The sequence below is a fragment of the Festucalex cinctus genome, chromosome 8, assembly GCF_051991245.1.
Source record: "Festucalex cinctus isolate MCC-2025b chromosome 8, RoL_Fcin_1.0, whole genome shotgun sequence".
NCBI lineage: Eukaryota > Metazoa > Chordata > Actinopteri > Syngnathiformes > Syngnathidae > Festucalex > Festucalex cinctus.
The window spans coordinates 15,178,381-15,191,312 of NC_135418.1; the positions used below are offsets into that span (position 1 = coordinate 15,178,381).

At 38.1% G+C, this 12,932-nt stretch overlaps 1 protein-coding gene across 3 annotated transcripts in view; it reads left to right on the forward strand.

Moving 5' to 3' along the window:
* The window catches only part of LOC144023662 (vitamin D3 receptor B), a 36,090-nt gene that overhangs the window by 5,832 nt on the left and 17,326 nt on the right, over positions 1–12,932 (forward strand). For all 3 annotated transcript variants that reach the window (XM_077529356.1, XM_077529354.1, XM_077529355.1), the window contains exons 3-4: positions 8,711–8,858; positions 11,568–11,698. In XM_077529356.1, the coding sequence (XP_077385482.1) occupies positions 8,713–8,858; positions 11,568–11,698 (277 nt within the window). In that variant the 5' untranslated portion in view covers positions 8,711–8,712. The remainder of the gene's footprint in view (positions 1–8,710; positions 8,859–11,567; positions 11,699–12,932) is intronic.

Below are 12,932 nucleotides of genomic sequence, written 5' to 3' on the forward strand. Positions count from 1 at the left end.
CATTAGACTGTCAAGAGAGGGCTTCTTTCCACAGCTTTCGCTCCTGTTTTAGGACCGGGTGAGATTCTGTCTGACTCATGTGTTGCGATGTGGTTTCAAAGTTCATTGCTGACATTCTTGAGCTGTGATGCCAGAATTCTTTATTTTTCATTTTTGAATTTACCATTCTACCCTCCGTCGCCCTCATGTCTTTGTGCAGTTAAAGCGATTTCTGGTCAAGGTTGTTGCACTTTCTTTCTCAAGGTCCTTATTACTGTTTACATGGCCTTACAAAGCCCAATATTGCCAATATTCGTTTTTTAAAAGATTTATTGCCTGCATGTAACGCGTATTCCATTATGGTTGTGGAAAATTACGGGGTTATTATTCACTCTTTTACTGCCACTCGTTATATAAAAAAAAAAAAAGCTTTGATCATTCACATCATCCTTGAAAAAGTTCTATTTCATCAGATTCCGTCATGTTTTATTGTAATTTCATACACCAGCAGTCCATTGAAAAGATGCTGCCATCTTCTGGCCATAGTTAGTGAGTGTTTTTGATTCCACAACCAATTGACCAGGCAGCGCTGCACTTAGATGTTGCACTGCCCATTGATTAAAAACAAAAAAAAAAACAAAAAACAACAAAAAAACGTAGTTGATGTCATTTAATGTTTATGGCGGCATATATCGTGATTTCACGAATCGTTATTAAACGTTTTTGGCGGTCAAAGAGTTAAAGGAAGAGTGTAACGGGACTGGAGTCACTGCAAACACACAACAGAAATAAGCCAATGAAATGTGTTTATAGATAATGCTCATCATGCAGTGTCATCACACTGAAATGTTTCTTCATATTAGCATACATTATGTGGCTTAAAAGCTTTGCACCATCGGAATCGTGGACATATTACTGCCCCATTACCGCAAAGCCTCACAGGGCACTTGAATCACCGTTTGTGTTTACACACGCGCAAAGATAAATGATCAAGGTGGTATTCTACAAAGTAGGATATGTAAAAACTCTGAAGTCTGAATTATCCAGCCCAGATGGACGGGTAAGAGAAATTGGGAACCAGTCATCAGCATGGTAAACCAACTTAACTTTATATTAGTCTGCTCTCACCTGAAGCAAACGTGACTTGTCTGTTTCTTCACCGAGGCCCAACTAAATGTACAGTAAAATTATATGCCAGCTTTTCCAGGTTAATTAATTTGATTGAATTGATGCTCCTGCTGTACATCTTAATCTCACACATGGAAACCTTGCACTGACGTCGGTGAATACTTTGTGCATTGCGCATATGATTGGTGATGGAGAGCATATTGCATAAAAGCGGCAGTTTGTCGACCGGCGGGAGGTCTCTGTTAAACATCTGTTAACTGGAATGGTGATCATCTCTCAGGACAAACCTGAAAGAAAAATAAAAGATGAATTCCTCGGGCAGGATTGCAAGTGGCTGATGTGCAAATCATTCATCTGTACTCATATTTTATGTTGTATTAAATTGTGAATGACACATTGCCTCTCAGACTGAGATAAGTTGAATTCAGGGTTGGTCAAAGGTACAAACGGTTTGTTTGATTCTTTAATCTGGCCTGCTGAGCTACTTTGTCAAGAGTCTTATTATATGTCTAGTATTAATGTAGCTGTTTTTCATAAAATGGGTAATTTATCATATTTATTCATGGTTTAATTCATTAAACATTTCATTTTGGTCTGTGAATCAGTTACACAAAAATCTAGATTTGTGGCAAAGATAAGTTAGTGTATTTATTAATTTATTTATCCAGATGTGGTAGTTCAAAACAGATTGTCATTTGCAATGATGACCTTGTTGCAGGCAACAAAGCAAGACAAAGCAATTATAAATTAGTTGTTCCGATCTGATCATGTTCTCAGAAATCAGGCCCATTCACGTCATGTCATTGTCAGCTTATCGGTATCAGCTGTAAAAGATCAGATTTTTTTTTTTCTCAAGACAAGAATAAAATACTATCTATCAAGAATAAAAATGTTTGCTTGATTTGAACCACTGTAGACTTATAATCATCTAAAAAGTTATCATGTTGGGCCACCTTTATTAACAATAAAATAAAACAAAACAAGTAACATAAAAGTAACAAAATCATGTTTGTTTATTTTCTGCAAAAAATGTTTAAAAAGAAAGGAGAATTGGATAGAATATTTTTTTTAACTCTTTGACTGCCAGGCGTTATAAAAACAAAACAAAAAAAAATCCACAGTGCCAGCCGCTTTTGAGCATTTTAACTCATCTTTCAAGGCAAAAAGAATATTGTTTGCCTTTATTACATATACAATGTGGCTACTCAATGAAAGATCTCACTCCATTCATTGGAATTTTACTAATCATCATGAAACGTCTATGGCAGTCAAAGAGTTTTAATCTGATTGATCAGTAATAAAAAACAAAACAAAACACTAATTTAACTCTAAAATTGAAAAAAAATAATCCACGCGATCGGAATCAACCAAGAGAACTGTTTTTAACAGAAAATATTTTCATAGTCACTAGTCCTCACTACATACCCGCATTAGCACCTCCATTTCCAAATGGGAAAAAGTAACTTGACGTGTTTCTCTCTGTTACCATGGTGAATCGGCATTGAGGTGTCATTGATGATGTCTTTTTGTTGTGGCTGTGCACAAGCTTACCTCAAGGTAAACGTGCTACGAGTGAATTGAAACAATTCAGATCAGCTGTTTAGAGTTTTTTTTTTTAAATATATTTCAGAAGAGTACTAACAGTGTGTTGAACATCCTTTCTGAAATACCCGCTCTGTACCACTGGCACCCTCATAATGGGGTACTACTAACCGCAATGGTTTAATACTTACATCAGTCAGGTTTGTGACCATACAGCCTGTGGGCTATTTATGATCTGTTAGACCATTTAATCTGTATTGCCATGCTATTTTTCAAAACAAACTGTCAGAGGAACTGTTAAAAAAAAATCCCAAAAGCACACACACAAATATTTTGATGAGCAGGGTTTTTTTTTTTTTTGTAACCCAAGCCCTAGCGCCCCCTAGTTGAGTCCTCTCCGATTTTGAAGAAGAAATTGTGTGAAGCAATGCACTAATCATGAAAGAATATAATGATGTCGCACATCAAATTAAACTGCAGAACCGGGTCTACATGAATATATAAGCCATTTTTACATGCACCGAACACAGCTCAAACGCCAACTAATTTAATTATCAAATATAGAAAAAATCATATTACAAGTGTTCCCTTTATTATGACATGAGAATTATTCAAATAGACCTTGTGGTTGAAGACATATCCTAATTTTAGTTTGGGTATGTAATTTTCGAGCTAAAGCCTGAAAAATAGCTTAGGGCTTAAAGGGATTTATTAACAAATGGACACACCCAATGAGTAATTTGGGCATGTCATCAATTACAGCAGAGCAGAGGCCACTATTTATTTGTCCAAGTAGCTTGACCAATCTTAAATTGTGGGTTTGTTGCCTAACTGGTTAAGAAATATTATATATTGTCCTGATAGATTTCCAGTAGATGAATGTCTTTCATCTAGTGTCAGTTGTTCTTAAATAGACAAATGTACTAAAATGTGACTACACCAAGCAAAGTAAATCACTTTTTTTTTTCTTTTTTTTTTCTCCCCACCGTGATGCTTTCCAAGATGAGGAGCCAGGAGGGATGAGACACTTTTATATTTAGCCTGTAATTCAAGTGTCCCATGAATGTGTATATTTAGCCCGCTTTTTAGATTTCTCAAACAGTCATTTTTGTGTTGATGCCCTGTCTGGTCCATGTCCCTGTGCCAGCGCTTAATACTAGTCCTCCCTTTCTAGCTGCGGAAGGGCACACTTGGGCTACGTGACCCAGAAAGTCACAACGAGGTCACTCCCTCCCTCATTCGCTGGATCTGTCTATCTATCTATGTATACTTTCCTTGCTTCCATCGCTCCCGCGCCCCCTCCACTCCTCCCTTCTACGGCCTGCTTCTCTCGTAAATCCCTCTCTCCTCCTGCGCCGCGCTTACTACGCTTTCCTGTGGGTTGATGCTTCGCCTCTCTGACTGCGGCAAACGGCCATTCAGAGGGAAGGAGATGAGAAATGTTTGTAACAACGGCAGTGTTGGAACGATGTGAGGTTGTCAGTGGCAACGTCGTGTGAGGATTGCACAAGGCAAAAAGCAAGTGGGCTCGCGCTCAACCTCAGCTTTAAATATGCCGATAAATATTTGTCATGACTTTTCCGCACACATCACTACTGGTGGATATGTTTGCGCTTACTTGGTATATAATGGGTCACCTGGGGGCAGCGCTATGAAATCAATCTTGTACTCTGACCAGTGTTTTGGGAAAGAGAGCACAAATTAGTAAATCGCAACTTTAAATAGTCAAGAGTATTTGATAATTTGGCATAAACTGTACTGTATAGCAGTCATAAATGTTCAGTTGGTATAACACTTGTCATGTGGCTCTCCATTTGACGTGATGTATAATTCTGTCCGTTTATTACAGGGCTGCATGTTGTCTCCTCAGCGACACAGTAAGCTTTAGAGAGCTTGACATCTCAACATTCTCTTGATTTGATATTATTCAATATGTTCTTATTCATTTGTGACTGCAAAGAGATTGCTGCAAAATAAGGAAGCGAGATTTGAATTTACCTGTGGTTAGTACAGTAATGCACTAAATGCAGTTTGGATTGGTGCTATAGATTACAAGGGCATTCATTCCCCTACTGCCAAACTAAGGCTGGGCAATAAATCGAATTAATGCGATTAATCCTCATTTTAAACATTGAATTACTGAAAATTTATAAACCGTGAAATCAAATTTTGTCTTCTGAATTATTAAAAGCTGTTGTTCTTAGGTTCTGTTACGTCCAAATGTCATTGTGAGTTGCAATTTTGCACAAGTGGCAGAATGCTGGATGGGTGCTTTACAAGACATGATTGTTCACAAAAGCTAACAACTACTTAATAGGGATGTAACGATATCCAAACGTCACGATATTATCACGATATGAAGGTCACGATGCGATAATTATCACGATATTGTGGGGGGGTTGGCGATATTTAAAAAAGATCACAATATTGTAAAAAAAAACAAAAACACAATATTGTGCTTTTATACATAACAGCAATGCATATAAACCACCTACAATCTCTAATAACAATATTGAGGCACATACTTGCTAATGCAGGCACACTTTGATCGCTTCACAAGCAAATTAGGTTCCCCTTCATCTGACAATTAGCATAGATTTTAAACAAAGAAGGCCAAAACATCCCTAATGAAAATGAAATTGCACTAATAAACTAGCCACTAGAGGGTGCTAGAACTGCACAAATGGAAAACAACCTCACTTTTTAAACAGATGTGTTCCTTTTAAATATTGTGAACATGACGACGACAATATTGTGGAAGTTTTAATATCACAATATCACGATGTTGCCATTATCGTTATATCCCTGCTACTTAATTGTGGCATTTAAGCACAAATTATGAATAATACATTTATATTAAAACAGATTTAGTATCAGTGTATATTATTGTTATCTGAGCATTTTACACATGAATTATTTTTGAAGAAACACCTTTAAATATTGTTTGATGGGTTTATTAGAATCAAATCGTAATCGTCCTGAATGACTGATGATTAATGATTAAAACATTATGAAACCACAAAACATCATTTAGCTCTTTTTTTTTTTTTACCATCCAAGCATACACACTGACACTACAGCACATCCAAATATCCAATTCAGTAAGTGACATGACAGTTTCTACAAGCCAGCCAGCAGGTGGAGGGAAACCCCCCCAAAACATATCTGGGCAGCACACCAACAAATGGCTCTGTGAACGTCGTGTTTAGTCTGACACCACAAGTGTGATTGATGCTGCCGATAGTCGGAAACACAATGCATATTATTCAAGAGTGGTAAGTCAGCGGAAAAGCATCGCTCCAAGCTGTTGCTTGTATTACGTGCCTGAAAACAGGAATGAGTGCAGATCTGCTCTAATAACCTGATGAATTATTTAGAGCCCCTCTCAATACAAGCGTGCATTGAGTGTAATGGCCTGTCAAGGCTCAATGAAAGCACAGAGGGCAGATTTCACTCATTAGTCAGTGTTATTGGAAGGTGAATGAGGGTGCCTACTAGGAGTAGTGGACTTGAATATGATTGAATTTATTATGTAGGGAGATGAACTATTTCAGTGTAGCATGTCATTGTAAAAGATGCATGTGTTGTTTGAAGCATTGTAGCTCTGCTGTGGTGTTTTAAAACCACCCATTTTGCGTGGTCATTTTTGGTCAATTGAGTCCTGGAAATCCGTGAACAACACACATCCGTGTATAATCCCCAAAGTCGCGTATTAGTGCATAGTGCATTATTATTATTTTTTTAATCAGAACTCTTGCTTGAAATGCATTGCCAGTCTCCTTGTTGAAGTAGTGACCCAACTGCCAATCGTTACGTGGCCTTCGATAAACTTTGTTCTAACTTTTGCATCTAGTAGTGGGTTTGTTTTTCAAGTCTTACGTGACATATATCCCACTGTGAAAAGATGACCTTAAAATCTCTGCAACGTGGCCGATTATGTTCCTGCTTCTGTTGACCTTTGTTCTTGAAACTTGGTGAACATGGGTGGCTAGGATGAAAACACGTGTAGAGAAGTGTGTAAAATAAGATTAGTACGCCACCTTGCCATTGTGAACTGAATTTGTTTCAACATATTGAACCATCGTGTCTGCTATTCTCCTTCCTGTATAATTAGAAAGTCAGATTTGTGTTTTCTCTCCATTAACTGGCCTGAGCGCATGTTTTCAGGAGGCCAAACAGGCTTTTTCCATCAACAGTTTGTCAATAGTCTATTGTCATTCTAGTTCTGTTGGATGTTTTTGCTCCTTCCCCCAGACAAATATTTGCTTGTAGCTGATACAAGGTCAAAGCGGTGCCTTTCTCGCCGCACTGCCGTTATTGTTGTTGATATGTTTAAGTTTGTGATGCTGTGATACACGACAGCAACTTGTTGCATAGCAGCAAGGCAGTTTATGTATGCAAGTATTGTGGTACTCCTTTTTACGGTTTGATCAACATGTCAGCATGGGCGTGGTATAAGAGCAAACTTCAAAATACCGGTATGTTCTGTTGATATTCATAAGTTGAAAGAACATTAGTCGATAATGGCGCGATCGGGTCCAAACATTTTAATTATTCATGTGGGCGCTCCCCCAACCAAACTGCCCCGCGGTTGATTTGTGACTTTGTTGACGTTTGTATCTAGTTTGGTTCCACTCCTTTCCCTTGACTCGCCATTTCCTCCCGCCATCTGGCCCACTTTCACTGTGCAGCAGAAGCAAAGAAAATGGTAAGAAAGGCGCTTTGTGGAAAGGACAGTGCGTATTTGTTAATGAGGATGCTGGCCTCGTGGTGACATGCCTTTTTGTCCTCTTCACAAGGCTATTTACTGAAAGAGATGCCCTAGCGCTGAGAGCAACCAAATATAGCGCACATTTTGAACATGATTTTTTTTTTCACCTGTTGCGTATTGCACTCAATACTTTCCAGTAGTTATAAAGACTGAGTTCACCTCACAAAGGACAAACTGGAATTTTAAATTCTGTCCTTTTGGAAGGGACATCTGTTTTGCAGGGAAGAAACGTGACAGGAATTTGTCAACACATAGACAGCAGATTGTGTGGTTATTTGTGTGCATGTGTGTGTGTGTGTACATAGAGATTATCAAATTAATCGATAATATTACTAATAGGGCTGAGCCTGATATCGATTCATAAAGCGATGAGTTGATTATTTTAATATCTTTTTTTCCATAAATCCATAAGATAGAATTTTAAAGGCCATTTTTTTATTTTACTGTTTTCTTGAAATTTACTCTTCACATGAATTTAAAATTATACATCGAATTATTTTATGTAGACAAAATCTTCCCAGAATAAGGCTGCTAATTTCTGTTTTCTTCGAAGACTTTTAGGAGTTTCTAGTGTCAAGTTACACCTTTCACAAACAAGAAATTAAATAAACGGAATATTCTGGCACATTAACACCATCGTCAATATGAGCAGTTTGCAAACATTTGTTTCTGAGAAAGAAATCATTTGATCAGCAACTACTGCTATTTTCTTTTTAAAGGGATACTTTACTTATTTAATATTTTGCCAATAATACATTTGATATTTACATTATTTTTCTTGTACAATTAGTACCTTTAAAAACACATTTTGCAACTTGCTGCCGACTGAAAATGACATCACAAGGGTTCAGGTAACCAATCACAGCTCAGCTTGTGAATGTCACATGACCAAATCTAGAAAACAGGTGCAAAATGTGTTTTTAAAAGTACTAATTGTACGTGAAAAATAATGAAAGTATCATATTAATTATAGGCAAAATATTAACTTTTTATTGCTATAATGGGCTAAATAAGTGAAGTATCCCTTTTAAACAAATATTCAATCGGACTATCTGATTAATAATACATGTTTTGTATCCAGCGATGCTGGTTGCTGGTCTGAGACTGTTTACGTTTGTGAGAATTTAATCACAAAGTTACACCTTTTACTGTCATAACATGGCCTATCCTTTGTGGTAAAAATGGGAATATCCAGCAGTTGGTTAAAACCTCTTAGTTTTTTTTCTCTTTTTTTTTTTTTTCCCCCTCTACTTCTCACATTTTCCATCTGATCGCTCACTATGTTTTCAGTAATGGAGCCCACTGTTGTGAGTACATCCACCCCGGCCCCTGATGAGTTCGACAGGAATGTGCCTCGAATCTGCGGCGTGTGTGGCGACAAAGCCACCGGCTTTCACTTCAACGCCATGACCTGCGAGGGCTGCAAGGGTTTTTTCAGGTACTGCGCCAATGGCCGGCGACGTCGCAAACATGCCGATCAGTTGATGTAAGCGGACGGACGCACATGGGCCACGTACTCATGAACATGCGATTAGCGTGTGTGCTTGTGAGACTGTTTTTTTCCCATCCTGTTGGAAAACAGGAATGGCTTCACATAGGCATTAGTATGCATACACAGGTCCTGCCTATGTAACGCGACCTCCCACTCACATGCGCACACATACACACGTGCGCGCACACACACGCGGTTCAGTTACATAAGAACACGTTCAAAACAGCATTGGCGTACACGCTGTGTGAACACTAATACCAAGCAGCAGGTACAGCTTATTAATATTAATATTCCTGCCCTGGCAAGTGCAGTAAATAAAATCATTCTCATTTTTATTATGGATATATTTTGCACAAGAATGAAATGGTTTAGAGGGGTGTGTTATTATTGCTAAACATTCTGCCTCCTCTTTGCTCATCTGGCCTCTACCTGACCTTAATTGAACCGAAACTGTGTTTGTAGGAGGGCTGAACAATTAATTAAACTCTAATCAACATTGTGATTAATGCAATTTTCAAATAGTGAAGGGTGCAATTTTTCATTTCGGTTGGTTGGCAGGCTTTTTTTTTTTTTTTTTTAATGTAAGCTGCTGTACGTATGTATGTTTTATTTATTTATGTAGTCTCTTGATAAGTTCAATGCTTAAAAAGTCCAGTCAACAATAACGTTTCATTGTTTCCTGAAACATGAAAAGTTGAAGTGATAAAGTCACAGATACGTTTGCAGTATTATTGTAATCTGACTTGTGATTTACAAACTTGTGTTTACATAAATTGTGGTCGTGAATGCTTAAACTGCAACTCAAAGTGTTCAGTAAGTGAACAACTTGATGTAGATTAATAAGATGCCTCTTATAATAATTCATGGTTTATTTGTCTTTTTTTTTTTTTTTTCACCGTACGCTTTAACCTATCCAACAAATTTAAAATACAATTTATCCCATTTGAATGGTAACTAGAGCTGTCTAGCATGTTCTCCCCGTGCCTGTGTGGGTCTTCTCCGGGTACCCCGGTCTCTTCCCACATTCCAAAGAAATGCATGGCAGGTTAATTGGGCGCTCCGAATTGTCCCGAGGTGTGTTTGTGCGTGTGGATGGTTGTTAGCTTCTGTGTGCCCTGCAATTGGCTGGCAACCAGTTCAGAGTGTACCCCGCCTACTGCCCAAAGCCAGCTGGAATAGGCTCCAGCACCCCCGCGCCCCTTGTGAGGAGCAAGCGGTTAAGAAAATGGATGGGTGGAAGTGCACTTACATTGCACTTAATCTTCATGATACGTTTACAAAGTCACTTACTTCAGTCAAGCATATCAGAGTGTAGCCTACACTGACTCGCGTATCAACTAGTGGTGGGAATCTATGACTATCTCACGATTCAATTTGATTCCGAATTTTGAGTCTGCGATTCAATTCGGAATCCATTTTCGATTTAAAATGATTTGATTGATAATGATTTCTGCTTCATTTTATAGCTGAGCAAATCACGATCTACTCCAGTCTAACTCGCTAATGCTTATTAGCGTGTTACTCGCGGCACTTTTAGCTCTCAAAAGAACGGCTAGTCATGCAAAACGCTTCAGGAATGTATACAGAGAAGGATCTTAACATTACTCACGGCATATGCTCTTCCTACGCTGAAAAAAAATCAACTTTTATTGGCATAACCTTTTTTTTCTTCTACTGTCTAATAACTGCATCAGAATGCACGGATCCACACTTCCCCTAAGTGGCCAAATCGGGTACAATATATGAACGCTGTTCCCAGTACACAACAAACAAGGGCAAGACAGTACCGTGTATCCATCCATCAGCACACCTAGGGACAATTCCGAGCGCCCAATTAACCTGCCATGCATGTCTTTGGAATGTGGGAGGAGACCGGAGTACCCGGAGAAGACCCACGCAGGCACGGGGAGAACATGCAAACTCCACCCAGGAAGGCCGGAGCCTGCCTCAATACTGGGAGGCAGACGTGCTAACCACTCATCCCCACTGTGCCGCAGCAAGACAGTATAAAATAATTTAAATAAAATAGATTTTAGGACATTTAAAATTGATTCTGAATTATACTATATGAGAATTGTGATTCTTATGAGAATCTTTTTTTTTTTTTTCTTTTTTTTCGGCACACCCCTAGTATCAACCCATGGAAAGTTTTCCATTTCAGTTTAAAATAACTTACTTTAATCCTGTGATTGTTTTCTCTTTGGTCCAATTTGAAAACCATCACCTTTTCTGTTTACAGTCTTGTACGAGCTAGTGCTATAAGTTAGTTTCAATGGGATTCACTACTCAGTTTGAGTGAGCAGGGGGCACTGATAAGATCTGTCATGATGCATAACTACGCCCCCTACCATGAGCTCTCCTCAGTACGGTACATGGCATTTTGCATCACCCTCTGGCAAGACATACCCAGCACTACTACATTTCTTGGTAGCCGCCCGCACTTTTGTGCCGTTTATGATTTGAAAGTCAAATGCTGATGATTAGTGTCAAACGTTCACCTTGCTTTGTCTGTTTAGTTCTTTAATATCCAACATGTTCAGACAAGCACGGTTTGCATTTTCGTAGAATGCCTGGAGTGTTAAATAATATCATCCCACAGCGGTTTGTTGCATAAGCTGTAATAACAAAAAAAAACAACGTTTTTGCTCGATTTAGGCGCAGTATGAAGCGCAAGGCCTCCTTCACGTGTCCCTTTAATGGCAGTTGCACCATCACCAAGGACAACAGGCGCCACTGCCAGGCATGCCGGCTCAAACGCTGTGTGGACATTGGCATGATGAAAGAGTGTAAGTATGGCTGCTGACCCAGATAGTTGCAAGGTGTTGTTCTCAATTTTGCGCCACACTAAACTGTAAATGTTGACACTGGTTATTGTGCCTTGGCGCTTTGCAGCATGACCTCAGTTTGAATTGGGATAAAAAGGTTGCGTCATCTAATACTGTCAAAATTACAGGCCGTCCAACTGAATTGTATGGATTAACTCTATAGTCCTCAATAAAACCAAGCCATCTATACGGCAGATGTCCTAAATAGGTGGGCACCTTCCCCAGGCCAATTATTAGATCATTTTGACAACATTTTGAAACATAACCAGCAGAAAATTTCTTTCTGATCATTTCAGTAGTAAATGTAAAATCAGTTGCATGCATAGTAAGTGTAACATGATGTTTTTTTTTTGTTTGTTTGTTTGTTTTTCCCAGTTATTTTTTGTACTATTTGTACTCTGGGAGAATGTAGCAGTTCTTTGATTATTTGGGATGCCTTGTTCAATAGCACTTGACTTTGAAATGCAACAAGCGTTACCTAACAGGAAAAAAAACAAATATAGTATTTAATGTAAAATCCCGTGAGTAGGACATTTTTCCCCATGTAAAATGATCCAAAATATTTTTAACATTTTTATAGTCGTGTACCTGTACCTAGATGTTATAGAAACTTTCTTTCTTTCTTTCTTTCTTTCTTTCTTTCTTTCTTTCTTTCTTTCTTTCTTTCTTTCTTTCTTTCTTTCTTTCTTTCTTTAAAAAAATGAATGAAGGGGGACAGAAAGAAGTAAATCTTATAGCATAATATAAAAGGATGCCAGCACGGGTACAGAGAAAAAAAGAAAAACTTTTTAAGGGTGATTTTGTGTTTATTATACACGGGATTACTGTAAATTATCCTGTAATGTGAAAATCAACCATAAATATTGTTGGAATACTATATAATATATTTTTGTTGCATTTATTTTAAACATGGTTGTTTTGTTTGGCAAACTCAATGAGTTACTGGTTGTCTTTGAAGCAGAGATATCAATAAAATTCAGCTTCATGGTGCTTTCCACAATGCTTCAATGTGTTTGTACACGTTAGCCTTATAGTAGGACTCCAAAGTATTTTGTATTCAAGTTAATTTTGCAAACGATTATCTGCTTACTTATTGGTTATCGACATCGGCACTTTCTAAATTATTGTTTTATCGGTATCGGTTGAAAATAGCATTATCGTGCATCCCTACTCCATAGTCTAGGACCAACCAAGA